Genomic DNA, 27680 nt, shown 5'->3' with positions numbered 1-27680 from the left:
GCAGAAATGGATGGCAGGATGTTTCTAGTGGGAAATACATCACTTCTGTTAATTGTCTCTTGACTACAGTGTTCTAATGTGAGTTGCTAGAGACAGGGTAGAGAGAGCTTCTGCAGACTGCTTTGCAGTAGTAAGTCTTGTTTCCAAACTTGCAAGAAGGATGCAAGTTCTTGGAAGATAGCTTTCTAAATGCAGATTGCTGGCAGCAAACGTATGAATGTGTTACCCAAGAGAGTATCAACAAATGAATGTCTTTACTTTCTGGCTCTGCATTCCTTTTGTGTAGGGTTGTTGGGCTGTTTTAGCTGGGGTGGAGGGATATGTCTTGCTTTCAGTGATGTTTCCAGAATTAGTTCAGCTAGAGTACAAGATGTTAAAATACATCTGGTGAGAGATAAGATATATCATCATATTTGATAACCAGTGACAATGGGCAAGTTTGCTGAGACATCTGAATGGGGTACCAGTAACTTGTGATATCTTCCTTACTGTAAATGAGAAGGATGCCACTCAGTTCACAAGGCAGTAAGTCTTCATTAGCTGTGGTTCTGGTCCTAAGTAAAGCAAGTTGTAGTATCTCTGTAAGATGGATTTTGTGAGTGGCTGGAGTATGGTATTTCCTCTTTGTTCCACCTGCTTCCCATTTTCACACCAGCTTTGCAGTCAACCCTGAATATATTAGGGAGGGGAACCTTCAAGTGCTGTGTAGAGCCCATCAATAACTTAGGTGCTAAGTGTGTAGCCTCTTCAATGTGAATGGGTCCTTGCCATTACAAAGAATTCATTAATTTTGTTGGCAGTAGAGGCAAAACAGCCAAAATAGAGACCCAAAGGATACAGGCTAAATATTTCCCAGCTCTTAGCAGTATAGGCATCAATTGCATGGTTTCAAAGGCTTGTTGTCAGTCTATCACACGTAGCATTTGTTTTTCTCTCTTAATGCTAGTATTGAATCACACCAATTACGTTATTACAGTACACTGTGTAAAACATGCTGCCGTTCTGTATAGATGGGTTGCAGTGGATCTGGCAATTATGTCTATTATGAAAAGACACAAGTTGAACATTAGAATGCCCATGAATTAGGGGGCAGGCAGCAGGCACTCATTAAAGATTTTAATTGCTTTCTTTTTCTTCTTTGGGAAAAAAAGCAGGGGGAGACATGTTTCAAAGTGAGCAATTAAAGGATACTTCATAGCTAATTGCTGAGAGAAGGGGCTGCTACATGGAATATGCTTTATTGTAATTCATACGATTGCTTGACGTTTTATTAAGAAGCACATCTTTGTACAATGGTAAGATTTAATTTTCTGCAGTATAAATGCATGTGTAATAACTGCTGAAGTAATGGCTGTTGGGATTTGTTGTGGCTCTTCTTCTTTCTACATGAAATAAACATGTCATAAATAAGCTGTAGTTATCAGAGTCATTGATGTAGAGCAAATCCTCCATGGATAGATGGCTTATCTAGTTTGCAGGTAAGTGTATTGTATGTGCAGATAGGAAGGCACAAGCTGTCTGTAGCTCAGCAGGGCTGTTAGTTAAATTGCAGATCTCCAGAAAGGCAGATCTCTTCCCTGCTGTCATAGCCAGCATGGGTCTGGAAGTCCCACACTGTTGTATTGCTGTGATTTGGAGCCAGACCTAAAAAGCCCTGCTGAACTCCAGCTGTTCTGAGTCCACTCGGGCTGAACGTCTGCATTGAGCTTCAAGCATGATACAGAGACATTACAGTGGCTGGGTGCTGGGTCAGCCTGGGGGTACCAGGCTGTGCTGGAGCCTTTTGGGCACATGTGGCCTGCAGTCAGGCTGTGTCCCTGGGCTGTGGAAAGGGAGGGCTGAAGGCGCTCACTATCCTGCATGCTGCTCAGTCTGGGCTGACTACAGGATGTGTTTTCTCTCCCCAGATAGGATTGGTCATGTCTGAGCCCCTTGCATACATAGCTAGTTGCGACTAATGCATCACAAAATATGATAATGCTATGCATCTGTAGGTTGCTCCATTACCTAGGAGTACCTTAAGTAAAAGGGCGTTCAGTCTGTATAATGCAAGTTATGCTAACTCTGGTAGCGTTAGTGACCTCCATCCCACGCAACAGCCTTGAACGGGTTCTCTTCATGGTGTGACTCACCATCTCTCTTCATGTTACTTGTGTGTTGTGAGGCATGTCTTTGTGACAATGGGGACAGCTTAAAGGGAAGAAGTTTAAAGGGGGTGTTGAAAATGTGTTTGTAGCTATGTTTTACTGCTGCTTACATCTGAGAAGGAGGAAGTGATGCGGTGGGATAGATTGGAATTGCTGCTTATTTATTGATAAACTGTTTGGAAATCAGTGTTTGACAAAAAAAAAAACCTTTTTCGTCCTGTGTTCAGGGAGATTAGTGGTCTGAAACAACAGAAACACAGGTATTGAAAAAATGTTGGTGTAAATGGCTTAGAATTTATACAGTCTCAAATGCAAAATGAAGTATCTCTGTGAATTTCAGTAAGTAAAATTTTCCCATCCAACCGAATTGGTGCATATCATGTTTCAGGAACTCTACAACTACTTTACACCTGTACTTACTCGTGACTGTCAGGATTTCTCACTGCCAAACTGAAGTTGAAAAACATACACTAAGTCAAGGACAAACAAGTTGCCTAATGGTGATCTGGGTCCCTTCCTTCTGGGAGAGGCAGGCTACAGAAACATGCCAGTTTCCCTAAGATGGGTTTCAAGAAATAGTGATTCACATTCCCTTCCCTGCCCTCCTGTATGTAACTGCGATAGCCTTGGGATGATGACTCACGTTATTGTGTTAGATGCACTCCACGTTCTTGCTGTTGTTCAGTCAGTTTGTTATGACCTTTTGGTTTTGTTGGTTGGTTTTGGTTTGTGGTTTGCGGGTTTGTTTTTATTTATATCATATATATATATCTGTGATTAGGTGGGAACTATCTTGAATTATTTTATCGAGGGCAGCTGGAATTAGCAGTTGGAAATAGGGTTGGCATTAAAATTGTTGGGGTAGAAGTGACAATGAGTTTGTTCAGTGGTGACTTTTATGCATGCAAGTATAGAGAGTGATGGATTGCAGAGACCTTCTATGGCTTTCAGATTTGAAAGCTTGAACAAAATAAGCAGTTTTATGGCCCTCTTGGAAAGAATATTACTCATACCTATGCATATGTTGTTTTTAACTGCTGTCTGCTTGGGTAAAGTACAATATGTACAATATGTTCAGTATGACTGCAATTTTAGAATGTTGCATCCTTGCAGTATGTCTCATTCCTGCTTATTGTAGAATTTGGGCATGTCCTTTCCTCTAGTACCACTCTCTGTTGGCAGACATTAATGGGCCAGAACTCACCAGTTGTACTTAGTTTTCTATCTGTGCTAATGCATCAATTTAGCAATCATAGCTTGGTACTAGATGGATACCCAAAAAAGCATCAGGCTATAGCTGACTCTAACGGGAGGTTGATGGCGAGATTGCAGAGCATGGGGGTGCTATCTCAGTAGCTATTTTCTACAAACAATTGTCATAACAATGTAACCGGTGCAGAAAAAAATTGTTAATGCTGTTGTGTATCCGTAGGAGGATTCACTCGCAGTAAGGATTGTTCTGTATATGCTTTGCTTTAACTCTGATATAGCAATCTCAGAACTGTTCTGGATATGCCTGTAATGCGTGTTTGGTTTTGTCTTTTTAAAGTAGCAGTTTTGGGTTAAATCCAAACAGAGCTTAAATATCTATTTAATTATTTTATTCTTATTTATTCTGCTAGGAAAGGTAGACAAGCTATCCTTCTGTATTCTGGTTCCACATTTTTCTCTGCCAAATTGGTTTCATCCTCTCATGCAACCTATTGTTCTGAACTGTGTTTTTTAAAATCACAAATCAGGTCTTTTGCAGTAACATGAAAAACACTTTCATGGCTATAAGAGTTGGTGTGAGTTTATTTGTGCAAGCACTAGGCTGAGTCTGACCTATCAGTTTGCCTTTAAGTGCAGTCCCCATTTAGCTCTTGGTTGTGATTATGTTAGTTGTCAGTAATTGTGTTTGCTGTCTCGGCTGGAGGCTGTGATGAAGAGTGCTTGGAACTGGGGCATTACACAGATAATATCATGATGAAACAGCTGCAGCTTAATCATAATGAAATATGTGTGGGCTGTAAGGGCTCCGTATTCTGGAAATTTTTATTACGCTTAATTCCCATGTTTAACCTTTTTAGGGAAAAAATCTCCCTGCAATTAGGAAGAAATGGATGCAAGATTACAGTAATAAATACTATAAAAGAAATCTCATAACCTTCCTCTTTCAGGGAGGAACGTTTTGTTTGTCTTTGCCCCAGGTGAAACTGCTGGCAATCTGCTCTAATTTTTCTGATCTTTTAGATGTCTAGACCTGAACGTCTGACATTGGCACCCCTTTCAGCTGGGGAGCCCAGGGTAGTGTGGCGGCACTGTCAGTTCGTGCTAGTGCTCACTGGCATCTATGACTGCCTCTCTCAGAAGTTAGGCCATTGGGGTGAAGTCTTCTTAACTTGGAAATCAGAAGGACTTTTCCATGTACTCTGGGATTGAAATCTCCCTCATTGTGGTCAGGAAACAGAGGCTGGGATCTTGAAGCAAACCTGGGTCTGTGTTATTTTGGGACATTCTTGCTACACTGTCAAAAGTAAAGTTTCTTTTTGATCTAGGCTGAGCAATGCACTGATAGATTATGCAAAATTAACACTTATAAGATAATTAGGTTTTAATTATTTAGTATTGCATTGCCCAGACCTCTAATTACATTATATTGATGACAGGCAAATCTGATTACTAAGTCAACCTGGTCAAATTAAAAACCAAAATGTGAGTAACAAAAAAGAAGAAAAATATGTGGTGATGAGAAGAAATCAAGTGCAGACCCGGAAGGTAAAATGCTAACTATGGAAGCAGTTATCACAGTTGCGGGCAATTGAAGTAATAAGGAATGTGCTTTAAAGATGGCCTTGAATTTCCAATTATTGAGGAAATGGGATCTGGTAGTTCTGTTTCTTAATGCTTCAATTCTGTGAAACAAATACAGACGAAGTTTTCCTAGCAGTTCCTCTCTGTAGGTACAGCTGTCTTTTTGAGTCTGCTTCATATGGATAAAAGGTAGTGTTATGGAAACACCTTCCTTACATTGGGATGAGTTAAAAAAAGCCATAAATCTCAAGAGGGTTTTAAACAAAATCCTGTGGGTAGTGGGTGGAACTTTAATGGAGGAGTCGGTTCTCTCTTGCTCATTTCGGGTCGGATGCTTTATTTGTGTCTGTGCCCAGGCAAACCGGGATGCAGTGATCAGCCGAGCTCCAGACCAGCAGGATGACCGTGCTGTCAGCCTCCAGGATGCTTCTGCAGTCTACGACCTCCTCAGCATCACGCTGGGCAGAAGAGGGCAGTATGTCATGCTTTCCGAGGTACTTTCTCCTGGCTTCTGCGGAAACTTCCCTTTGGAATGTGCAAGCAAAACCCCTCTTCGCAGTAGCTTGTCGGGGAAGGTGAAAATGAAGCTCACTAATTGGCAATTAGTAGAAATAACTATAGATCTATAGCAGCACAGGCCAGAAATGTACACAGAGCTGTCTGAGGCATTAAAATAACTTATATGTAGGCTCTTGAACAAAGTGGCTGTTGAAGTGGTGGTGTATATTAGCTAGCCCCATTCACTGAGAAGAGGAAAATGTCATAAGAATAAATAAAACACCCCTGGGCCACAACAGGTTGTTTCCCTTGACTTGGTTACTGAGCCAAGCAGGAGTTTTGACAAAAGATACGTATAGATATAGATATTGTTGTGTTTTTTTTAAAGCCTGATATTTCTCCCAACATTTATTTCCCAGTGCTTGGAGAGAGCCATGAAATTTGCATTTGATGAATTTCACCTCTGGTACCAGCTTGCCCTGTCTATGGTGGCTTGTGGAAAGGTAAGGTTCAACCCAAAGGACTTGGAGCATGTTTTCCTGTGGCAGTTTGTATCTAGCTTATTTGTTTGAATGTGGGAGTAGGTGCTGTTAGCTACATGGAAGGACAGTTCTCTCCTTTTAGACTCCAGTTGCACTTTGTGATCAGGAGTATGCATTGAGGGGATTGAGTACTGTTCTTTCCATGTAGTGTTTGCTTCCCATTATCAAGGGGAAAACTGATTTTGTGTATAGCTGTGGATTGAAAAGCATTATGCAGCTGTCAGTTTTATGCAGGTTCAGCATAAATGTGCTTAGTATAACAAAGATACTCCTGACTAAAACTGTCATCACCTCACTGTGTCTTTGGGAGGCTGACTTAACCTCTTTTTAAACTGTGGTTTCTCAATCTGATCAAGGAAATGTCAATGCTTTCTCATAGAGAGCTTGCAAGGATTAATATTTTTGAAGTCCTGGGTGCAAAAAACACTGTAGAGAAAGAAATGATGTGTGAATGTTTTCATGGACGTGTGTTTTAGTGCAAGTTTGGTGTTGTGGGGTTTTTTTTGTTGGGTTTCTTGTTTTGTTTTAAATGAGTACAGTGTTTGTCAAGGTTACCAGTTAAGCACTGGGATGGCTGAAGTCTGGTTGAGAACATTTGGCAGAAGCAGCAGGAGCTTCCCTTTATTAGTCTTAAAAGAGTGGACTTCCTGTAGGAAACGTGGATGGTACAAAATTTAGCCAAGAGAAACAAATCTTCAGGAGCTCTTTGAGGCAGGGGTTAATGTTGTCTTATGGTAGGTAGAAGAAGATGGACAGCTTCCAGTTACAGCAGTGCAAGCTCATGTTTCTCTGTTAAGAGGCAAAAAATAAAATACGGATAATGGTATCTGGACATGTTATAATGAAAAGGAGACATCAAAACTTCAACAAAGCATATTAGATCAGCAGGGAGCTGAAGGGAAATGTTTAATGAGAAAGAGGCTCACAAATTCCTACAGGAGTTCAGTACAAGCATTTCAGAATCCAATTCCAAGTGTGAAAATGATGGCTAGACTCAATCATGTACAGGGAAACCTGAAGCTATGGGTGGAATACTTAAACAATGATCTTGGTCCCATGGTGTTAATACTGTGTGCTGGCCTATGTCAGGTGCAGGGTTTACAAGCCAGCTCCCCTTGGCATTCAGCTGGAGTTAACGCGTGTGCCCTCTGTTCCTTTGCAAATCCTCCGGATACCTGATCTCTTTAATACTGAGAACAACAATGGCTGGATAGATAGGCTATGATGGAAAGGTGCAGCATCTTCCCATAAACACAGGATTTGTCTGGGAGCTTTATTGGCTATACAGGTTGTGTAGTCTGCTTCCCAACAGTATTCAATGCAGTAGCTCTACTGACCTGCTAGAGAGCAAATCTGGAGTTTAACTGCTGATGGTTGAATGAGTGTATCCAGAGAGTAACTGTGGTTTTATCTTAGGTTAGCGTGAAGGAGAGAAATAAGGCCTATTATCCAGCATATAACACTTTGCATGGGAACTGTCCTCACGTGTTTGCATACTTGTTCACCTTCCTGAGAAGTTACTGAATATTTGATGCTTAAGAGAAGATAAAATAAGAGCAACACAAGTATCTGTATCTCTCTAACTGTCCTATCCTTTCAGATTTTCACGTATGCCATGTCTTTCTGCCTGTATTTTAAATATTTACAAAGTAAAATGGCCTGATCTTGCCTACTGATGTAAAAGCTCTAAATGTTCTGAGCCCTATATGGGGCAGAGGGAATTCCCTTACCCAACAAGCCCATCTGTGCAGTATTTCACTTCTAATCCCAAAGTATTCCCTTAGGATTCCTGTCATATACTCTGCAATGCGTCATCTTGCTAATGGGAGATGTGGCATACATTTTTATACTGCTTCACAGCTTGATGGCAGGACAGAGTTCATTTAAAAGTAAATGTTCCAGTGTAGCAGAAGGAACTGATGAGAAAACAGTGTGGTTTGTCTGGGCTGCAGGATGCAGAGTACCCTTGAGCTTTTGTAGGTAAAAGATCTGTTTTCACCTGCCTTGGTCACAGCCAATTCCTGATCTTATTTCTTGGTAATGAAATCTCACATCCTGCAGTGTTACTTGTTCTGCAGTACAGCAAATCATGCTCGTAAATCTTGTGTATGACAGGAACAGTTTTATCAACCTGCAACTGCTGGAAACTCTGGTCTCTTTATTTTTTAACACGTTTTTTGGGTCTGCAGACTTCCAAGCGCTGTAAAATCCTCGCTCTCTATTCTACACCACGTTTGACTGGTGTTACTTTCATTTTGTGTGTTCATCTTCTTCAGGTTAAGCCAATCAAGTTGCATTTCAAATTGTTTTCTTCTTCTGCCAGCCAGAAAGTTGCCTAATGGTGGCTGCCATGTTTCAGAAGTGATCAGTCTGAATGTCAAGCCAGCCACCTAGGCTCATTACTGTCTACAGGCTTGAGTTTACATGCTGTTCTAAAAGGCATGTGTCCTAACAAAACCAGAGACATCACTTCAGTAGGTTCTTACAGAGCAAGTGAGGCCTTAGGGCTTCATAAAACAGTGAATGAAAAAGCTCAGAGAAGCATAACCTTCCTCTCTGTCTTCTAGCCACTTAAGCAGTGGAAAGAATGGCATGACAGCAATTTCACTTTGCTGCGCTTCTCAACAGGTTGCATAATGAAAAAGGTGTTGTGGTCTGGTTGTTCTTTAAGCCATTCCTGAGGATGCATTTATAGTGAGCTGTGTATTTCATCAACAGAAGAAGCATGTTTATTTGAATGGTTACAATCTGCCATGAAATTCAGAAGGCTTTTGCAGAAAAAATTAAGTGAAATGGTGGGAAAGCCTAGACAATGGCAAGGACATAATGAGAGGTGCCTTGTGTCACCAAGTGCAGTTCTGGATGCTCAAGAGAAAGGTTTATATCGGTCTAACACAGCACCGCTGTTCTGAACTGGTGCTGCAAAACTGAATGCTGAACTCTTCACAGCCGCTTTAAATTGCTTCTGCTGGTAATAACCTTTGCAATGTGTTAATACAACAGCCAGAGGCTGAGTGGGCATAGCCAGCTCCCTGGCTCTGCTGCCATGCATAGACAGGCTGGAATCTGAGTGGCGAGTGATGTGATAGCCGGATGCCATCTGGCAGAGTCCTCGGGCAGTGAGATGAGCCACCGTCCTGCTGCCGCAGTAAAACCAGTGCAGGAGGCTGCATCTGCTTGTCTCAAGAGTTTGAAAAAGTAACCTGTATTCAGCAGAACGGGGAAAGGAAGGGACAAACTTATTGACAGGGTAGAGAAGACTTTGTAGTCTTGGCAGCGGTGAAGACAGACACGGTTGTTTCGGGACAGACTTGTTTTCTTCTGCTGCTTTAGCTGCAGAGCTGTCACTGGGGGGTGTGGAGGTTGCCAGCACTGCAGACTAGGCTAGCTCTACTGACGTATCTGAAAGTCGGAGGCAAAGCTGTCATAGTGTCTAGATGATGTATTATAAGCACAAGGGGTGTGAAATAGGGTCCCTGTGCACTTGCAAGCATTTCCCTGGCCTCGGATCAGTTACATGTTCCCTTGTTCAAATTTCTGTCCCTTTCTCCACCTAACAGCCTGACACAGGACCCAGGCTGGGTGTCCCAAAGTGTCACTGGAGCTCTCTTGGAGCAGAGGCTTAGAAGTGCATTATGGGATCAGGCTCTAGCTTAAATTGACAGTACTTGAGACAGTCTTCTAGAACTACAGTGTGCCTTTTCTTACCAATCATACTGCTTAAGGGGAAAGTAACTGATACAGTATGTGCCTTGAACATGAGGCAACACTGATGCCTCTCTACCTACCTACCAACCAAGGAGGCAAGATTTGTACTTAGTGATAATGATGTGCCGTTTTCCTAAAAGTGATGAGGCAGAAATTCCCCAAGGATAGCTGAGAAATTATTCTGTGAACGCTTAGTCTACTTACTCTGGAAGTTCTGGATACCCTAATAGAGCCATTCAACTTGCAGCAGTCTTATACTGATCTATCATGTCCAGTGGATGTTTATTGTTAGTCTGTGCAGTGCATAAACCCATTTTCATGCTTATATTTAGTGTTTCTGTGTCCCCCCCCAGAAACCCACAGCACAACTTGGTTAGTGAATTAAAAGCTTTAGGATGTGTATTTCTTGAGAGGAAGGAGAGGGAGAGATACAGAGGGAGCTCACTCCAGCTGAGGGAAGTCTGGAGCACCTGCTAGAAGAGGATAATGTGCTGTTACCCCTCACCCTGTGTACTCATTTAGGGGATGAAGTGCAGCAAAAAGTGCATGAAAGAAGAGCTCAGGGACAATTCAAGGGGCTGAAGAGCCTCTCAGAGCCCAGTGGAGCTGGAGTCAAGGGCTATGCTCAGCAGGCCTTGCTCTGGGATTGCTGATAGTGGTTAAGTGTTCTGGGGTGCCTGGAATGCAGATGTCCAGCCCCTCCCAGCCCGTGTGGACAGAACACCATCAGTCCAGTGCTTGCCCTTAGGGCATTAATTGCTTCATTTTAGGAACAACTGCATTGTTGCTGGCCGTCCCCCTGCTAGCCCATGCTGAGGACACCACAGGGATAGTGGTTAACATTACCAGTATTATTAGGGTTGGCAGTAGGGGCATTTAAGCTCCAAGTGTGGTACTTCGCAAACCCAGGCAGCTAAAGCTGTTTTCAGCTACACAAAATGGTCTTCTCTGCTCTTACCCCTTATGTTTGTTCATCTTTAAGGCAAAGAGAAAGAAAGAGTCATACTTGTCTACCTGCATGGATTTCTTAATAACATACTGCTTCAGGAGGTGTCTGGTGTTATACAAAGGGAAATAATCGCATCCTTCTTGGCATCTGTCATTCAGCTGTTTTTAGGGGGGAGTAGGCTGCAGCTCTTACCAGAGCCAATCTTGCAGTGTCACTGTGCTCCCCTTGGCTGCTCAGAGGCTCGAGATACTGCAGCCCTGCCCAGGGCTTGTGCTGGCAGCATATTTAGGGTTTTGAAACCAGTCTTACACAGACATGAACTCTGATTTTTGGAGCCCTTTGCAAGTTACTGGTACATACTGGCAATAGCCGAATAATAACAAAACTAATGCCCGAGCTGCTCTTATCTCTGTTGCACCCAGAAAAAGGAATACTTCCCCATACTTAAACAGTGCAGCAAAAGCAGATGTCTGTAGCAGCTTTGAGGAGCTTTCAAGTTTGACTCAGCCATGCCTGTACTGCCAACATACAGCTTTCCAGAAGGTTAGAAGGAAAGTTATAAATATATTTAATACATAATTCTGCAGCAACAGCAGACGAGTTTTATGATTTAGGCTGTTCCTCCTCTTGGTTTCCTTGCAAAAGCTTAGGCAGGTTGCTAGGCAACTGACATAAAAAAAGAGTATATTTCTCATTGCATTGCAGGCAGGAACCTTGGGAGCAGCAGAGGCCTCGGATGGCTCCTTAAATAGCATTGCTGGGGAGTGAAAGTTACAATATTGAACATTCATTGGTGAAAGATCCTGTTACAAAGGTCAGCTATCCAGGGGATATTCAATAGTTTGGTTTCCTTTGGAGCAAAGGAAAGATTAGAAGGGGGTGTGCCTGGGTGCTGTAGATAGCACAAAAAATGGAAACTTCCAAAGGTGCCTGACTGTGGAGCAGAATACCTGGGTGGGCTTTATATTTGCCTTCAGGCTCCCCTCTCTTTTCTTGACAGAAGGTGTGAAGTGAGAGATTTGCCACATTAGCAAGGACAAATCTGTGCCTATAGGGCTTAGAATTTAAGAGGCACTTTAATAAGTGAATATTTAAAGCTGCTTCACTCCAATGCTCTAATCTGCTCAACGAAAGGTAAAAGAAAAGGGGGAGAATTGCTGCCTGCGTTGAGAGAAGTGAATGCCTTGGGGACGTAATGTTCATGCTGAGGGATTCACGAAATCTGGAAATTCGGTTGAAAGCTAACACCAAAACAACTAATTCCAGAGTTCTCAATTGTGGCTCATCTTCTCTGTTGGTTCAAGGTCACTTACAGCTAGATTGCTGTGAATCCCAGAGCACAGGGAATGCTAATTCTTGTGTAATAATGAAAGGTTCCCCCCCTTCCCCACAATCCCTTTGAAACAGTGCCGTTTTTACAATCGGATGGGATGATGCCAGAGAAATAAAGCAGTGCTCGTTGTAGAGATTCATTTATGCACTGAAGTGCCAGGTGAATTGGGAATGAGGTTGTCTACCAGAACTGCCGCCTTGAGGAACATTTTTCCCTCTGGCTGAGAAGTATTACCAAAGAAGCAAAAAAGCAGGAAGGGTTTTTGGAACCTTTGCAAGAGACGAGCAACTGTTTATGGTGTGTCAAGTCTGCCTGGCATGATTTACTGTCTGGAAATTCTTCTTCCTTTTACCTACATTTGTGGTTTCTTTATCTTCTAAATGTGAAACTAATCTCTGACGTCCTTTTGTTGCTTTGGTATGGTGAGAGAAAAGAGGAGGGGAAAGAAAAGTGTGCTGGAGTGAGCTGAAATGCTGAAAACCAGCATTTGGGCAGCATCTATGCATTTACCATAATTGATGGCAAGATCCCTCGAGCCTTTTGGGAAAATAAGGAAGAGAACTAACTGTAGCCTGTTCTTCTTTCTGTACTGTTCGTGTGCAAGCGTGTTTGAGGAGTGTGCTTGCATGCTTTGTTCTATAATTAGTAAATGGGCAATGGGAGTTGTTTTGTATTTGGATAGAAGTTTTTCTTTACATTTTACTCCCTTATAGGATTCAGAGGTGTCGCTGCTGTAATTACTTAGGGGGAGGTGTCCTCTCCATTCTTCTCCTTCCCCATAGTTTCTTTGTGATTTCTTGCTTCATACTGAGAATTGCCCCCCACATACTGGATGTGGTACATTGAGCTCCTTCGGCAGTCTGTACTGAAAGCAGCCATTTGCCAGTATTAATTGCAGCTTCCTGGAAACTGCCTTTCCTAATTTTCTTCTCATAACTAGTTGTCTGTGATCTCTGTAGAAGAAAAATACTGTATGTAAGTAGATTAGGTGAGGAAAAAATTGACAAAGAAAACCAGCTTCCTATAGATACTGCTGGATTTAGACTGGCTATAAGGAAAAAGCTCTTCATTGTGAGGGTGGTGAGGCACTGGAACAGGTTGCCCAAGGGAGCTGTGTTTGCTCCTTCTGGCAGTGTTCAAGGCCAGGTTGGGCAGGGCTTGGAGCAACCTGCTCTAGTGGGAGGTGTCCCTGCCCATGGCATTGGAGTTGGAACTGGACGATCTTAAGGTTCTTTCCAACCCAAGCCATACTGTGATTGAAATGTGGAACAGCAATACCTTATCCTTCCCTTTATCCACTGCAAAAAAACCCACAAAGTTGTTGGTTTGTGTTTTGTTTTTGGTTTTGATGGCTTAACATACGAATTAATGCCGTGCTTTCACTCCACAGCCAAATTTGAGTTCTGTGCTTTGTTGGTCATAACAAAGGGAGGATGGTCATGCATCTCCTTAAACCTGATGAGGGTCGCAAAGCTGAGAACTCCTACATCAGACCTCCCATAGACAAAGCGGAAACCCCCACGAGGCCGCTGCTGGCAAGCTTGCCGTTCCTTTAAACCATGTCCGTTTAATGGGTCTGTGTGTGTTTGGGAGGACTTAAAAGTAGTTCTGCCAAAGAGAGGCCAAATGAGACCCAGAGGCAAATCGCTAGCTTTCTGAAGTCCTTGGGAACTGGTTCCAGTGCAGTCATTATAACCTAGCAATTAGCAAGCTCAACAGAGAGAACTTTAAACCCTGGCTTGATTTTGCTGTGAGCCCTTGTGAAGCTCAGAATTACGAGTAGGAAGCAGGCACTCATTTGGAGTTCAAGCTCTGCTCTTCTCAAAACATGCCTCACCAATAAATCTAATTATTATTGCTTTGCAGTGAATCTCACAAACAATGCGCTCGGCTGCCTGGTCCACCCACGCTAAGTGAAAGAATATGTATATTTTAATTATCAGATTATTTCAATGTTACACAAACACTGCTTCCTATTAAATATTGTTACAAACCAGTGACATCTGCATTCAGTACTGAGTGCATGATGGTTGTTCCCTGCCTATTAACGTCTGCGATGAGTATCTTTAGAACACCTGGATATTGTATGTCATGCCAGTCTCCCTGGGGTAAGGTCGCTGTGGGAGTGGGATATTCTTTCTCCTGTCATTCCTTGGATAATGTTTTCATTGTCTGTAGATAATTTTTGCTGAGTAAAGTTTTCAAGGTGAAATTATAGAGATCTCTTGAGGTTTTTAAAAGGCAGCGGGGGAGAAAGGCTTCGTGTCACCCTGTTTCTAAAGCCACTTCTGCTCCAGCTGTTTAATTGGGAACTGTGTAACTCCTTTTAGAGTGACGTAACTTTGTGAATGGTTTAGAAGCAGTGTTGAAACTGTGGTCTCGCTCTGTAAATGCATGTTTAGAAGCTCCAAAGTGCACGTGGTGAAGTGACTCCGCACGTGAGGTGTTTGGCTATATAGGCACAGGGTGGGACTTTGCTTTGCAGCAGTTGGTAGTCGCTATTTTGCAGTTGCCCCTGAACAGGCTCAGGACAGACATGAGAACTGCTCTGTGGTTTGAGGCTATTGGAGACTGCAGGGTTGGTGTGTCCCAGTGACCAGCCTTACTCAGTGGACTGACTGCAGTCAGGGAGGGAGCAGAGCTCAAGAGGAACTGGCGAGGAGTCAGGTTGTATCACTTTTCTCCTGGTGTAGGCCCTGGAAGGACCCTCAACTGTGTCCCCAGTTAGGACAGCCCTCTCTCAGCTCTGGTTTGTGCTAGTGCTGGCCTGTGGGGCAGCTCTTACAGCTCCCAGGTTCCTCCTGCCTTCCCTCCAGTCATGCTGCTGATGGCAAGCTGAGAAAACAACCTGACCCCAGTGGTGGATCTCCCTCTGAAAGCACTGGGCAGTGTACGGTCAGATACACATCTGGCCTTTTCAGTCACTCGCATGGTGAGATGACAAGGGTTTGGGGCTGTTCGGCTGCAGATACACCAACCAGCAGGGTACATATTGACCTGCTCTACTCTTTGGGTTTCTCTTGTCTGGAAACACCCGTGGAGCTGGAATACAGGCAGGAGGCAGGAAGATGATGTGCCAGGCTAGGACCCCTATGGGGTTGTGCTTTCATTTCCAGTGTGTTCAGCAGTGCTACTGGGAGTATTAGGTGCCTGCAGTGCAGGTAGTGTTCTGTGAGAGAGAGGAATAAGATGCCATTAAGACTTGAGACAGTACTTGTTCTGAACAAATAGGTGTCAGGGAGGTTCATTCTGAGGGATGCTAGTCACCTCGGGACAGCACAATGCAGTGATGTGTTTCTTCCTGTACCTCGGGGTTGAATTACCCAAGTCTTTTTGTTTCCCAGAGAGGTAAGGTAACAGGTTAAGCTCCAGGACAAAGTTTATTGATTCCCATCTTTGAGACAGGCTTCCTTCTGGCTTTAAGCAAATGGTGCATTTGGAGTTGTAAAATACCAATTATTTCCTTACTTTCATTGATGATACCGGATGCTTTAGCTAGGTGGGAGCAGCCTGGAGAATGTAGGGTACACTGTTGCTCTTCAGACTATGCAGCAGGTACCCAAAACTTCTCAAGCAGAAGGGTTTGCTCTCTGCTGCTGCAGAGCTTGCCTCTTTGGTTATGAAACCAATCTTTGAGCATGGGCAGGGCTGCTGTACATCTGTTTTTCCCTTTTCCCAGGCTTCCTCCCAAGCAAATTCCTAACCAGGCTTTTGGATCCCATAGCAAGAACTGGACCTTCAGTTCTGTGGTGAAAGGAGGTAGCAGACACAGGTTGCTTTGGTGCGTGAGGAGGGGAAGTCCTGATGGACAGTAGGAATGTGAAGCTGCAGTGTGGGGCTGCAGGGCTTAGAGCTGCCTGTGCTGGTCACAGTTCTGGGGGGAGCCCCTGGGGGTGTCAGGGTCAGGAGAAGATGCCCAGGACCTGGTACAAATAGTGGTTGGTTTGACTCTGCAAGCTTCTGCTGCTGCTCCTCTGGAATATAAAAGGCCATGTCTATCTAATGTGCCTGTGAGAGGTAACACATCAAGAGAGGCCAGTGTGTGTCTTGGGAAGAGTTTGTGGGGAATGGGGCATGCAAGGAGAAATTCTAGGAGAAAAAAACTTCCCCTTGAGCTGAAGGATGAGAGAACTTAGGGGGTTCAGGGTTCAGTAGTGAGTAAAGTGGAAACCAGAAAGCAACTGTGGTCCAAGTGGGGTGGGCTGGGCAGTGCAACTGCTGTCACCTCCTCATTGTCTTGACCAGACCTTCTCGCTGGCATCTCTGACCAGTGCTTTCCTCATTGTCCTTTAAACCCTCAGCCATGAATATGTGCTGTAAAAAACAACATTTGTAGAGCACAAGGGCTATGTTAACTGCTGATCTTAATAAACAGCATTCATGGTAACTTAACACCAGAAAGACAGCAATAGTTTTATGGGCTTTCATTCTAACACATGCTAGTCAGACCACCCGCTGAACAGGGTATTGCTCTGCAATTGCTTGCTCCACCCTTTGAATGGTGGGATCCCAGCTGTATTCTCATATGTTCTGGAACTGGAGAAGACTCAGTCTACAGAGCAGATTAGTTTAGCTGCACCCACCTCTCTCTGAATAGAGTTGGCATAAAATGTTAACATACTGGAGGTTGAGCTATTTATGATCTTTTCTGGCTTACTGGAAGGTGGTTGTGTGCAAGGAAAACTATAGCAGAATGCTTGTGAATTGGAGGGGCAGAGGTAAAATAACCAGCGCATTAACAGCTGAGGAAAACCGTTCTTTGTAAAGCGCACAGCCAGGGCTGGTTCTCTGGCACGTTTCCTCTGGGTGTAGGAAGAGCGTGTGCTTGCCTGCGCATGTGCGCGCACATGTGTCTGTGTGTGTGGAGGTGGGAATAAAGTTGCTAACTTGTTGCTGACGTGATTTTATTCCTTCATAGCACTTTGTACATCGCACTGAAATACCTTGTGTGGACTCTAACAACATTGTCTAATTAGCCTTTTTTATTTCCTGCTCCTCTCTCCCCGTCCTCCTCCTCTAGTCGGCGTATGCTGTGTCAGTGCTTAAAGAGTGTGCTAAACTGCGACCGACGGATCCCACCGTTCCTCTTCTGGCTGCCAAGGTCTGCATTGGGTCGCTGCACTGGGTAAGCAAGCTGATGCAGTTCTTACCTAATGGAGCAGGTTCTGCAGTGACAGCGCCACAGTGCCGTTGCAGCGGGGAGAAAGGGAATCCCTGTAAGAAATCATACACACATGCATGCCCTTAAAGAAAAGATCAAAAAAATCCCAGCAAGGCATTTTGCAGTGAGTCACTGGAATACGTTTTGCTGGCACATTAAACAAAGGGAGAAGGGGGAAAGCCATAACAGCCATTCTGGGAACTGCTTCTTCAGCTGAGTGTCGAGTTGAATTGGCCACTCGTGTGACCCCTGGAAGACTAAAGTTAATAATAATAAGCAGACCATTAAACAGTTCAGGTCTGCTGGACAACTCAGTCCTTTGTTCTTGAAGGTGCTGTATCAGTGCTTTCTGTTCTGGATGTGTTAATGTACGCCCCAGAAGCAGAGTGGGAGGGGAAGTCTGTGCCTGTGAAATTCTGATTATCCCAAGGAGCAGAAACATCTGTCAGTCTTTTGCTGCTTGATTTAATTAATTGAACGGCAGCCTGCTGTTTTCACCTGTCCTCACCACGAGGTGTCCCTGCAGTCACTGAAGGGTTATAATTGCTAATGTAAGTAAAACAAAGATGTGAGAAAGCATGAAGGAAAATACCAGAAGAATCTGCCCAGATTTTGGTGAAGAATGGTTAAGGGCTGGATTTGCTGCTGTTGTCACCTCACCCCCTGCCTCTCCATCCTCTATATCCCTAGCAGGTGACAGTTGGTATTCAGCTGAACTTAATTGAGATGTATTGGTTTATGCTGTTGTCAGCAAGGAGATCTTGTAACAGATGTTTTTGAATGAATTATGCTGCTCAAACTTACATGTGAGTCAGCAAAAACTGGAAAGTACCTGTTTCTAGGAAAAATCAAGTCTGGGGGACTTGAGGGAATTGTTGCCGAGCTACCCAACCTACCTCTGTTCTCTATATAGAGCAATTTTAACTCTCTTGTACCCTTAGCTCAGTGTCTAATTTGGAGGGCTGAAATCTTTTCAGTGATACAACATTTACAGTGGAAGTTATTTTTTTAGTAAAGTAAATAAGTTGCGTTTTTTTCCTAATGCTCAAAGATATTAAAACAATATGAAATGTAGGCATGACAGCTGTTTGAACACTCTTATTAGTATCTCTGAAGTTTTCAAAGCAAGATGAACTTGTCATCAGTCTAAAACATCAGCAAGTATATTGATAATTTTTACTCTGTATGCTCTGAATCTGGATGAACTTCATGGGCTAAATTCCTGCCTTCACTTGGAGCCATAGCAGGGTACTGCAAGCCCCTGGCAATTCTGCCACAAGGCAGAAAACCCCCCCAAAAAACCCAACCCAGCAGAACAGTCATGTTAAACATGAAGAAAATCTTCCTCTGAGATCAAGCTAGTTTTTGCCTAGGAGTCTGAATTTTAGTTATAGGAGACAAACTTGGGATGTCCATATTGCAAATGAATCTTTTACACTTCTGTCTTTGTGCCCTGTGAACATCCTTCCAACAAGGGGGAGGCATTGGAGCTTTGAAGCCAATGAGGGAGGATGCTCTGTTGGACCTGATACTTACAAACAAGGAAGAAGTGGTTAGGAATGTGAAGTGTGAGGCAGCCTTGACTACACTGACTGTGAGGTGGTAAAGTTCAGGATCCTGGGAGAAGGCAACAAGGCACATAGTAGAATGGTCCATTCAGTCGCGCTTGACTGACTTTGTCCACTTCTAAACACAGATAGCGACTTCAGGAAGGCTGTGGTCTCTTGCTACTTGCTGAGCATGTGATCTCTGCCATTACTAGTGTTTGGACAAAATTGAAATACAGTGAATGCATCTTGTGAGACTCCAGGCTAAAATCAAGATCCCTGGCATAGGATCCCTTTGCTTTCATGTGTTACCCTGCTGTTTATGCAGCTCTCAGTGTTGAGGACTAAATTTCATATGGTGCCATTAAAGTCTGCTGACTGTGGTGGATGAGGAGTTGAATGTTAAATTATGAACCCAAATTCAAGATGATGCTATGCCAGGAAATGGGCGGAGTCAGGATTTGTCTGTCTTATTGGCGTTTCTCCCCAAAATCTCTTCAGATCCCTAGCATAGCTAGCATACAGAAAACCCACCTTGTTATAGAGACACTTGGAAAAGACAGTGAGACAGAATTCAGTTCTGGCTCTGTTCTTGGGCAATCCAGTATCTCCAGACCTCTTACATATGGCAGAGATGAGAAAGCAACAATCTCACCCTAAAATATAGAACAAGCAAAGGAAAAATGAGCTGATTTTGAGTACTGTGTACTTACAGGTTGTTTTTTTTTTTTTTTCCCCTCTATCCGCTACTTTTTCATTGTGTGAAGCACTTTTCAGTGTTATTCCATCAGGCTCTGACTCAGAACTGGCGTGTAGTATGAGATGCAAACATGATTTCACAAGAGGGTAATCTTACTGGAGTTATCTAGAGCACAGCCTTATGAACTGAAACCCAGTTAAAAATATTCCTCTCCCCTGTCCATTTCACTCTGTGGCTCTACCCTGATACCAAACTTGATGATGGTATCGAAGAGTTTTAGTTAAGGGGAGCCAGAGGGAAATCAGAGCATCTTTTAGAAGAACTGTTCTCGCAGTCAGAGGGAAGCTTCTGACATTACTGGCAAACTTTGGTGCCTAATAAAGACCTTCCTGCTTAGCAGAGCTGTTTTTCTAAATGTCATCCTTACAGTAATTATTTGCATTTAAATTACATGGCAATCAAATTGGAATTGAATCATTTAAACTGGAAGTGAACAAGCTGATCAATGCCAGTATAAATAGAAAGGAGGGATAGACATGGCGCAGGAATGGTCTAATGGGCAAATAACAGGTACAAATACTTAGATGCATCTTACTTTTCAGAACATATCAAATATGATTAATTTCTCAAATAGGAAATATATCTATGTACTTGACTGCTGGCTAGGCAGGCACAGAGTGAAAAAAGGTCACCGTTTATCCAAATAAAACAGCAGATTTACATGTCCTGCATCTGTCTACTGTGTGCTTTTGGTGCAGTATTGTACTCAGTTTGTTTATGGCCCATGGACAAGCAGTACTTCAGTCTTATTTCATTACTAGCAATAAAAAACAAAACAAAGCCAGAACATTTCTGCAAGTGGATTATTGCAGAATGTCATGAGGAGCACAGATTAATCTAGTGGTCATTTTACCTGTTTTGCTGGCTTTGTACATGATGTCTCAGCATACTTTTAGGACCAGGGAAAACAAAATATGAATTGAAATATAGTGATTTACAACATTGAGGATGCTAAGATCCCATCTATGAAATATTCAGGAGAAATTGAGGTATAAAAACGTGCATACATTCATACTGTGCTGTGCAAATCATCATCTAATAGCCTGATGTGGAAAAGAGCAAACACCCTCAGCCTCTGTTGTGGCATTATGACCAGATTATTAGCTGATATAAGTTGGCACTGTTCCACTGGCATATCACTGGCACTATGCTGGCTTACATCAGCAGATGATTTGCCCTATCAACCATTAGCTCTCGGCCTGGGGCCTGCAGTAAACAAGAGAATGATAAAAGCAATGTTTTGGTTACCTTTTTCAGAAGTACAGGCATTCACACGTTAAAAACCAGTCCATCAAACAAACGAAGCAAGCCAAACACAACAACCAACCAACCAAAACCCAACAGTCAAAAGCTCCAACAGTAGTGTACCTGTATAGACCACACTAGTCTGGGCAGGGTGAGGTTGGACCCGTACTGAATGAAGCTCATGAGATACAAAAGGTTTTCAGCAAAGCTGAGACTTTTATGCTGTACCTAGCCCATAACACAGATATCTTAATGCCTTTTTATTGGGCTCAGAATTACTTTTGAGGCATCATGCTGCCTAGCCTTCTATTTTGCTGGGGTATCAGCACATAGGTTTGCTGAACTCACATGTGAATGATTCTAGCAAGTGAACCCAAAGCCTGTTTGTGTTTAGCCATCTGTCTTTTAGCTTTCCAGAATGCGCTATGAAGTTTTTGACTGTTAAAGTTCAGAGCATTGTTTTAAATTTTCATAGCAAAGTTGATGTATCTTACAGTGGAATATGTCCATAGTGAGGTTTTCCTGCCTTGGTCCGCTATAAATCCAGAGCTCCACTTAACTAAAAGGCTTATTGCCATTTCCTCATTCACTCAGCCTCCGCTGGCACAGCCTCAGCTGTGAATGCTCACTTGCCTCTTTTGGCAGTGACTTTGAGTTGCAGCATGAGTAGTTGTTTTTAATAGTTCAATAATACAGTGCTGTTAATTTCAATACTTCTCCAGGACCCGGTTATGGCAGGTGTGAAAATACTAGAACCAGAACTTCTGCCTACAGGCAAGTGTTATATACTGAATTTCTCCATTTTAGGAAGTATTATTTGAAGGCATTTAGGGTTGCCGTGATGTTTTCTTGAGCCTTTTACTCCATTGATTTCAGTGGAGGAATGTTGAAAACTTTGTATATAGAGACAAAAGGACTTTAGTCTGATAGAGAAGGAGAACATGAGGGATGTTCTCGCTATTTTCATTGCCCCCCCCGTTGATAGAATAGAAGTAGTGTTGTTGTGCTAAGCTTGTGTAGTACCAAAGGATGCCAGTATTACCGGCTAGCATGGACTTTACTCCATGGCAAAAACTGCAGCACAAGATGGGACATTTCCCTCATTTCTTTTAACCCGCTGATCCCAGTGTGCACAGTGAAGTGCTCTGCTTCAGCCCTTTGCAGGGAAGGCAGAGATCATGCCATCAGTCAGGGAAAAGGAGGAGAGAGTGGGGTCAGGCCAGGCCAGACCATGCCTGGAGTCATAAAAAGTGAGTAAGGCATACCATGAGGTGAATACGTCATGGTGTGTGTGGTGTGGGGAGTTCGGGAGGATGTACGTTCAGAGCTGCATGCTTCCGAGGTGACAGCTTATCATTCACTGCGTTCACAGACCACTTAATCCGAGAGTGCTTCTCTCTCCTTCTGTCCGTTGTTGACCCTGTCAGTGTAGATAATAAATGCAGTGCATGTGCTACCCAGTCACCTAGGAGCCCTGGAGTCTCATGGAAATGCGTAAGTCTTACTGCAGTGTGAATAACATTGAAAGATGAAATCTAGTCCCATTATTGGAGTTATTCTGCCTGCTGAGTGGACGCTCTAGAGGACCAATATGACTAGGGCAAGAGGCTACCAAGAAAGCAGTGAATGGTAAGGGGCTAATAAGAGATTTCTTCTATCTTTTAAAAGGCGTTCTTGCTTACATCACAGCTACTCTTATTGGGGCAATTCCGAGGGTTTCAGACATCTAAAATGATCAAGAATTTTGCTTTCCGTACATCCTCCTTGTGGGCAAATCAGTCTTCCTACAGTGGAGGAAAGGCCCTAAATTACGCCTAAATGCTAGGGGCTGTGCATACATGCAGACTAAGTTGGTGGGCTTAGCACTGGTGACACTTACAGAAAATGCTGACTAGATTAGCAATAGAAAGCACAGGATCTGGGATGATCGTAAGGTCGTTTCCAACCCTAACCATTCTATAATTTGCTTTGTATGCTATAAACAGCTGTGGGACAAAACCTTTCTATTATGCTGTGCCTTATTGACCACGTTCTTTCTATGCAATTTTCCTCTTCTCATTCTCTTTTCCCAATTTTTTTTTTCCTGTTATTTGAACTAGTCTCTATACCCAATGTAATTAAAATTATAAGAAGAGGTCAATTCAACTAGTTAATACCATGCATAATTCTGCATAGATGCCCTTTATGTAGGATTTGGGTCTCTACGTGCTTGGGTATCACTCAGTCTCCCTGGTGTCCAGCCTCCCCTGCTCCACTACCTTTGTCTGCTCTTTTAAGTCCTATGTCACTTGATGTGTTTCCTGCCTCCTCCCTTTCGCCACAGTAAGGTGCCATTTCCACGCTGCAGCACATCATGGATTCGCTTGTCCTCAATTGCTCTAAATCCATGCTGGTGAGAATTGCAGCTCCCACTTACAGCCTTGGAGGGTGTTGATGCAGCGGGGTCGGGCTTGAGCTTCTCTGAACACAAGCTGGGTGGCGACAGGCCAGGGGACAGCATCTGCTGCTCACCACCACTTGTCAGTGTGCCCCGGGCTTGGCTCAAACACGCACCAAAACCTGTGGTCAGATAACAAGGGTGGCTACAACAGGGTTACAGAGCTAACAACTGTTCCTTTAGCATCAAAGGTGATGGGGAGGAGCAGCTCCACCGTATTACAGTGTTACTGGTGTCAGCTCACAGTTTGGCAGCCTGTCTCTCTCCAGGTCTGTGCTGTTTCTGGTGTGCTGGAGTGGTTGTTTAGCTCCTGCTTCCAGGTGCCTCCTGACAGTTCATACAGCTTGAGTTCAGAATACTTCTGTATTCCTTTTAGGTTGTTTTCCCCCATGCCTGCTTTTTGAGCTTTCTTCCATGCTGGTCTTGGAGGCAGGGAACCTCTCTTGCAACCCGTGGTGCTGCCCTTCTCTCCGACAGCTCTTCAGTGCAAAGTGTATGCAAGAACATAAGAGCACTAAGGGTTAAATCAGAGCTATATCTGTGCGGCTTTAAGTCTTGTTTTTTTCTTGCTTCTGGGAGAATAACGTAGTGATTCTAAGGAAACTGAGTTCAAGCTGCTGCCAGCACACTTGATGCCCAAAAGAAAGATACGTTTTCTGTAGTGTTGGGAGATGCTATGGCAGCTGTTAGCAATCAGGTTATGGCAGTACACTGTGCATTCCCAAATCACTAAGTGAAGGCCATGCCATGCCTGCTGTGGGCAAGGACATGTAGCATCCTGTGGCTTAAAGCTTATTAGCGAAGGCCTGTAAGTCGCAACATGAAGTCTTAATCTGTGTTCCTTGCCCTTCCAGTGCAGTGTTGTGTCACTTTAAGGATGACATCTCCAGAGCCCTCAGTACAGGAAATATAGGGATATATTGGAGAGGGTCCAGAGAAGGGCCACAAAAATGATCTGGGATGGAGCACCTCTCCTATGAGGAAAGGCTGAGAGAGCTGGGGTTCAGCCTGGAGAAGAGACAGCTCTGGGGAGACCTTATTGTGATTTTTCAGTAAAAGGGACCTATAAGAAAGATGGAGAAAGACTGTGTAGCAGGCCTTGTTGGGATAGGATAATGGGTAATGTTTTTAAACCCAAAGAGGAGAGAGAGATTCAGGCTGGACGTGAGGAAGAAATTCTTTACAATGAGGGTGGTAAAACACTGGCACAGGTTGCCCAGAGAGGTGGTGCGTGCCCCATCCCTGGAGACATTCGAGGCCAGGCTGGACATGGTTTCTGGATAACCTGATTTAGTTGAAGATGTCCCCACTTATTGCAGGAGGGTTGGACTGGATGAGCTTTGAAGGTCCCTTCCAACCTGAACTGTTCTACGAGTCTAAGGTTGGAGTTCTCTGAAGTGAAGGGACCGTTTAGGTTCCCTCCATGCTCAGGCTGGCCTCTGGCTCTGCAGTAGGAGTAGGAATGTCTTGATTCTCCTGATAAGCTTTCTGCTCTCAGCTCACTTCTGTGAGCCTTGAGCTCACAACTTGTAGGAGTCTCACAGGGTGAGGACTGCCTATCGCCGGCACCGCACGGGGAGAGGAGGAAGGGGAAGCAGCTCCTGCTGCTTCAGGTCATGCAGCAGCATGCAGGAGGTGGGAATGGCTGTATCTGGTGGGACTCCAGAGGGCTCAGTGCCTCATTTGGAGGCCTTCCCCTGCTCCTATCACTACAGCATAGAGTGGAGACATCTCATACACTTAAGGACCCCGTGGACATAGCTTTACTGGCAGATCCCAGCTCAGGTTCACTATTAGTCCATCCCTAAGGTGTTACAGAGAGGGGTTTTTCATCACGACTTTCTGGTAGCCCTAGCAGTTTAGTTGGTAGCCCCAAGTATGCCCTAAGAGAGTATTCCTGTTTCAGTTGGTAGCTTCAGATTCATAGTTGCCTTAGGCAGTCAGCAAGACTGATGCGCTGGAGAGTTGAAACCTCACAGTGGGCGATGTGAGAGAAAGGTTTGGCTCTTCACACTTGCCCAGACTGATTGAAGAGTAGGAGAATGGGAGAAGAGGGGGCAGATGGCAGCCACAGCAGGGCTGGCAGGGGAAGTGCTTGAGTGCCGTAAGAAGGAAAAGTAAATGCTCTCATAAACAGAACCAGCTGTGCTGGAGTTTGCAAGGCCACTTATTTTCAAAGCAGCCTTCCACTGACCCAAGTTTGCATTCATGAGAGTCTTTGCGGCTGGTCAGAGTGCCATTAGCGTTTAGTTAGAGTAAATGTTTACAGGAATGTTTGTGCTAGAAGTGCTGTTTTGGCCATTCTGAAAAGTTTTGGGTTTAATTATTTGTACAATAGATTAATCTGACACTCACAGGTGGCCCTGGGTGGCTGGCATGTGAGAAAGTTGAATAGTGTGCTGCTGATTGATGCAGCATAGGCCATCGGTCAGAGACTGGGAACACCATCAAGTGACCATTCAGAGAAACAATGGAGCAAAATCTCGCCAATTTTGAATGTCTCTATTTCAACTCCAAACCTTTCATTTAATCTCTTTTTTCAGACACTCTAGCCACCCCTACCCTTGTCAGTAGTCATTAGAGTTCCTTGTATAGTTCTTTTCTTCATCTAATGGAGTCTTCTTAGATGAAAGCATGAGTAGGGAGAAGAGGAGAAACAATGAAGAAAGGGAGTGGGAAAATGGCTGTTCGTGGTGGCAGAAGAGGATCATGCTTAATTTTCTGGCTGCAGAGATTTCGTGTCTTGCATAAAAGTTCCTGAGAGCTGAAGAATTCAGTTATTGTTTCATGGGAAGGGGTTCTTTTTCTGCTGTTTTTTGGTTTTGTTAGGTTTTTTTTTTGTGTGTGGCAAGTCATGGGACACTTTTTACTTCCATTGTCCTGGGCTCTGTTCCAGAACACACTCCAGTATGTGGCAGGGAAGTCTGGCTGGAAGTAAGGCTACTGACAGAATTAAGAAGTCTCTTTGAGCAACTCAGTCTTCCTGATGGGGTCAGAGTTCAAAGGGTCTCATCTGAGCATCGCTGAAGTCAGTAGGACTATTTCTAGTGTGTTCACTAGATGTTGGTTTATGCTGTTAATGACAGTCCTTGCAATTTATTTGTAGCCCTAAGTATGCCCGGAGAGGTATGCCTGTTTCAATTAGCAATCTCCAGATTGACAGTTGATTAGGCAATCAACAAGACTGTAATGCTTTCATAGTGCTTTCAGGGAAAAGGTTGATGATAGAATACATACTTGTCACTGGTTTCAGAAATTTGGGAACTATTGGTCTGCATCTAGTTTGAACGGTACTGACCTCAACGGGTTGTACAAGTGAAGAGAAGACCCAAACCATGGAGATTGCTGCTCAGCTTGCACTCCTCAGCCTTTCTTCATGCTTACATTAACAATACTATTTTTATTATGTTTGATATAATCTAACAAATACCAGCTCCTTTGTTTATGGAGCTGTTAGTAAATGTTGTCACCTGAATGTCTTCAAGCGATATAACTAGGAGGGCCATTGACAGGGTAGTATATTAGTTCAAGTAGATTCTGTTCAGAGGTAGCATATTAACAGATCACTGCAGATCACCTATCTGCTGGTACGTTTTGATTTCGGCTCGTTACTGCTGACTCCATATATAGCTATTAATGAGCTATGAGGTTCTGAATTCTGACAAAGTTGTGTATAAGAAGCATTTCAGTTGCATCTGCAGTTCTTGTGTCTAAACCAGATGGATTTCAAACAAAAATGTATTTCTTCAAAATGAAACAACCCCATCCCAGAAAGTCAGCTGTTACGTAATGAAAGTTTCTGAAAGGAGTATTTTTTGGATTAGTGTAATGATGCCTGGTTCTTGATTAAGGATGATTAAGGATGATTCTGGTTAGGGTTGACAGGATCTGCAGACTATCACTACTAGAAAAGAGATATCCCTGTAGGCTCAGTGTCTTTCAAGCGTTACTTAGAGCTTTTGCCTGTACCTCTCCAGCCTACATCTTTCCACATATGTAAACTAGAAAGGTCTTAGTCTTTTCTACTTATAATGGGTGATGTTAATGAGAGTTTAAGGTTAGAAATGAGGAACACTCTATTCTGTAATAAAATATTCAAATCATTTTTTGTTTAAAATTATCATTAGCTTGGATTTTAGAGACACTAAAGCTTCATATTTTCATTAGACTCAGATCAGTGTGATCAGCTGGAAAGGAAGGTTGGGGGAGCAGTCAGTAGAGACCAGCTTATTTATTTCACCATTTTGGAGGCTGATACTGAGAGGTTGTGACTGCTTTCTCTTCCCATCACAATCTGTAATATAAAATGCATTTTCAAGGAAATTTTCTCCTTGCAAAAGGTGAAAAACGGGGCTGCTGCGGCATGATCTACTAAAGTAGTGTGGTATTTCAGCTCAAAACATGGGTCCTGAATGTGCTGCCTCCTCCTCGTGGCAGCAGGACTGCCAGCAGCAGCTGAGCTTCCTTGCAATGGAGTTTTACTTTGTTTTACTCTTGTAACTTTATAAAAGGAAATAAAATTTGCCTAGGTTTAAAAACATTGCACAGCAAAACTAGGTG

At 43.5% G+C, this 27680-nt stretch overlaps 1 protein-coding gene across 6 annotated transcripts in view; it reads left to right on the top strand.

The window, feature by feature from the left end:
* The window catches only part of TTC7A (tetratricopeptide repeat domain 7A), a 180711-nt gene that overhangs the window by 41778 nt on the left and 111253 nt on the right, over positions 1 to 27680 (top strand). For all 6 annotated transcript variants that reach the window (XM_065679466.1, XM_065679463.1, XM_065679464.1 and 3 more), the window contains 3 exons: positions 5297 to 5434; positions 5858 to 5941; positions 16991 to 17095. In XM_065679466.1, the coding sequence (XP_065535538.1) occupies positions 5297 to 5434; positions 5858 to 5941; positions 16991 to 17095 (327 nt within the window). The remainder of the gene's footprint in view (positions 1 to 5296; positions 5435 to 5857; positions 5942 to 16990; positions 17096 to 27680) is intronic.

The sequence above is a fragment of the Lathamus discolor genome, chromosome 5 (assembly GCF_037157495.1).
Source record: "Lathamus discolor isolate bLatDis1 chromosome 5, bLatDis1.hap1, whole genome shotgun sequence".
NCBI classification, from domain to species: Eukaryota; Metazoa; Chordata; class Aves; order Psittaciformes; family Psittacidae; genus Lathamus; species Lathamus discolor.
This window is presented reverse-complemented; position numbering and strand designations above follow the sequence as displayed.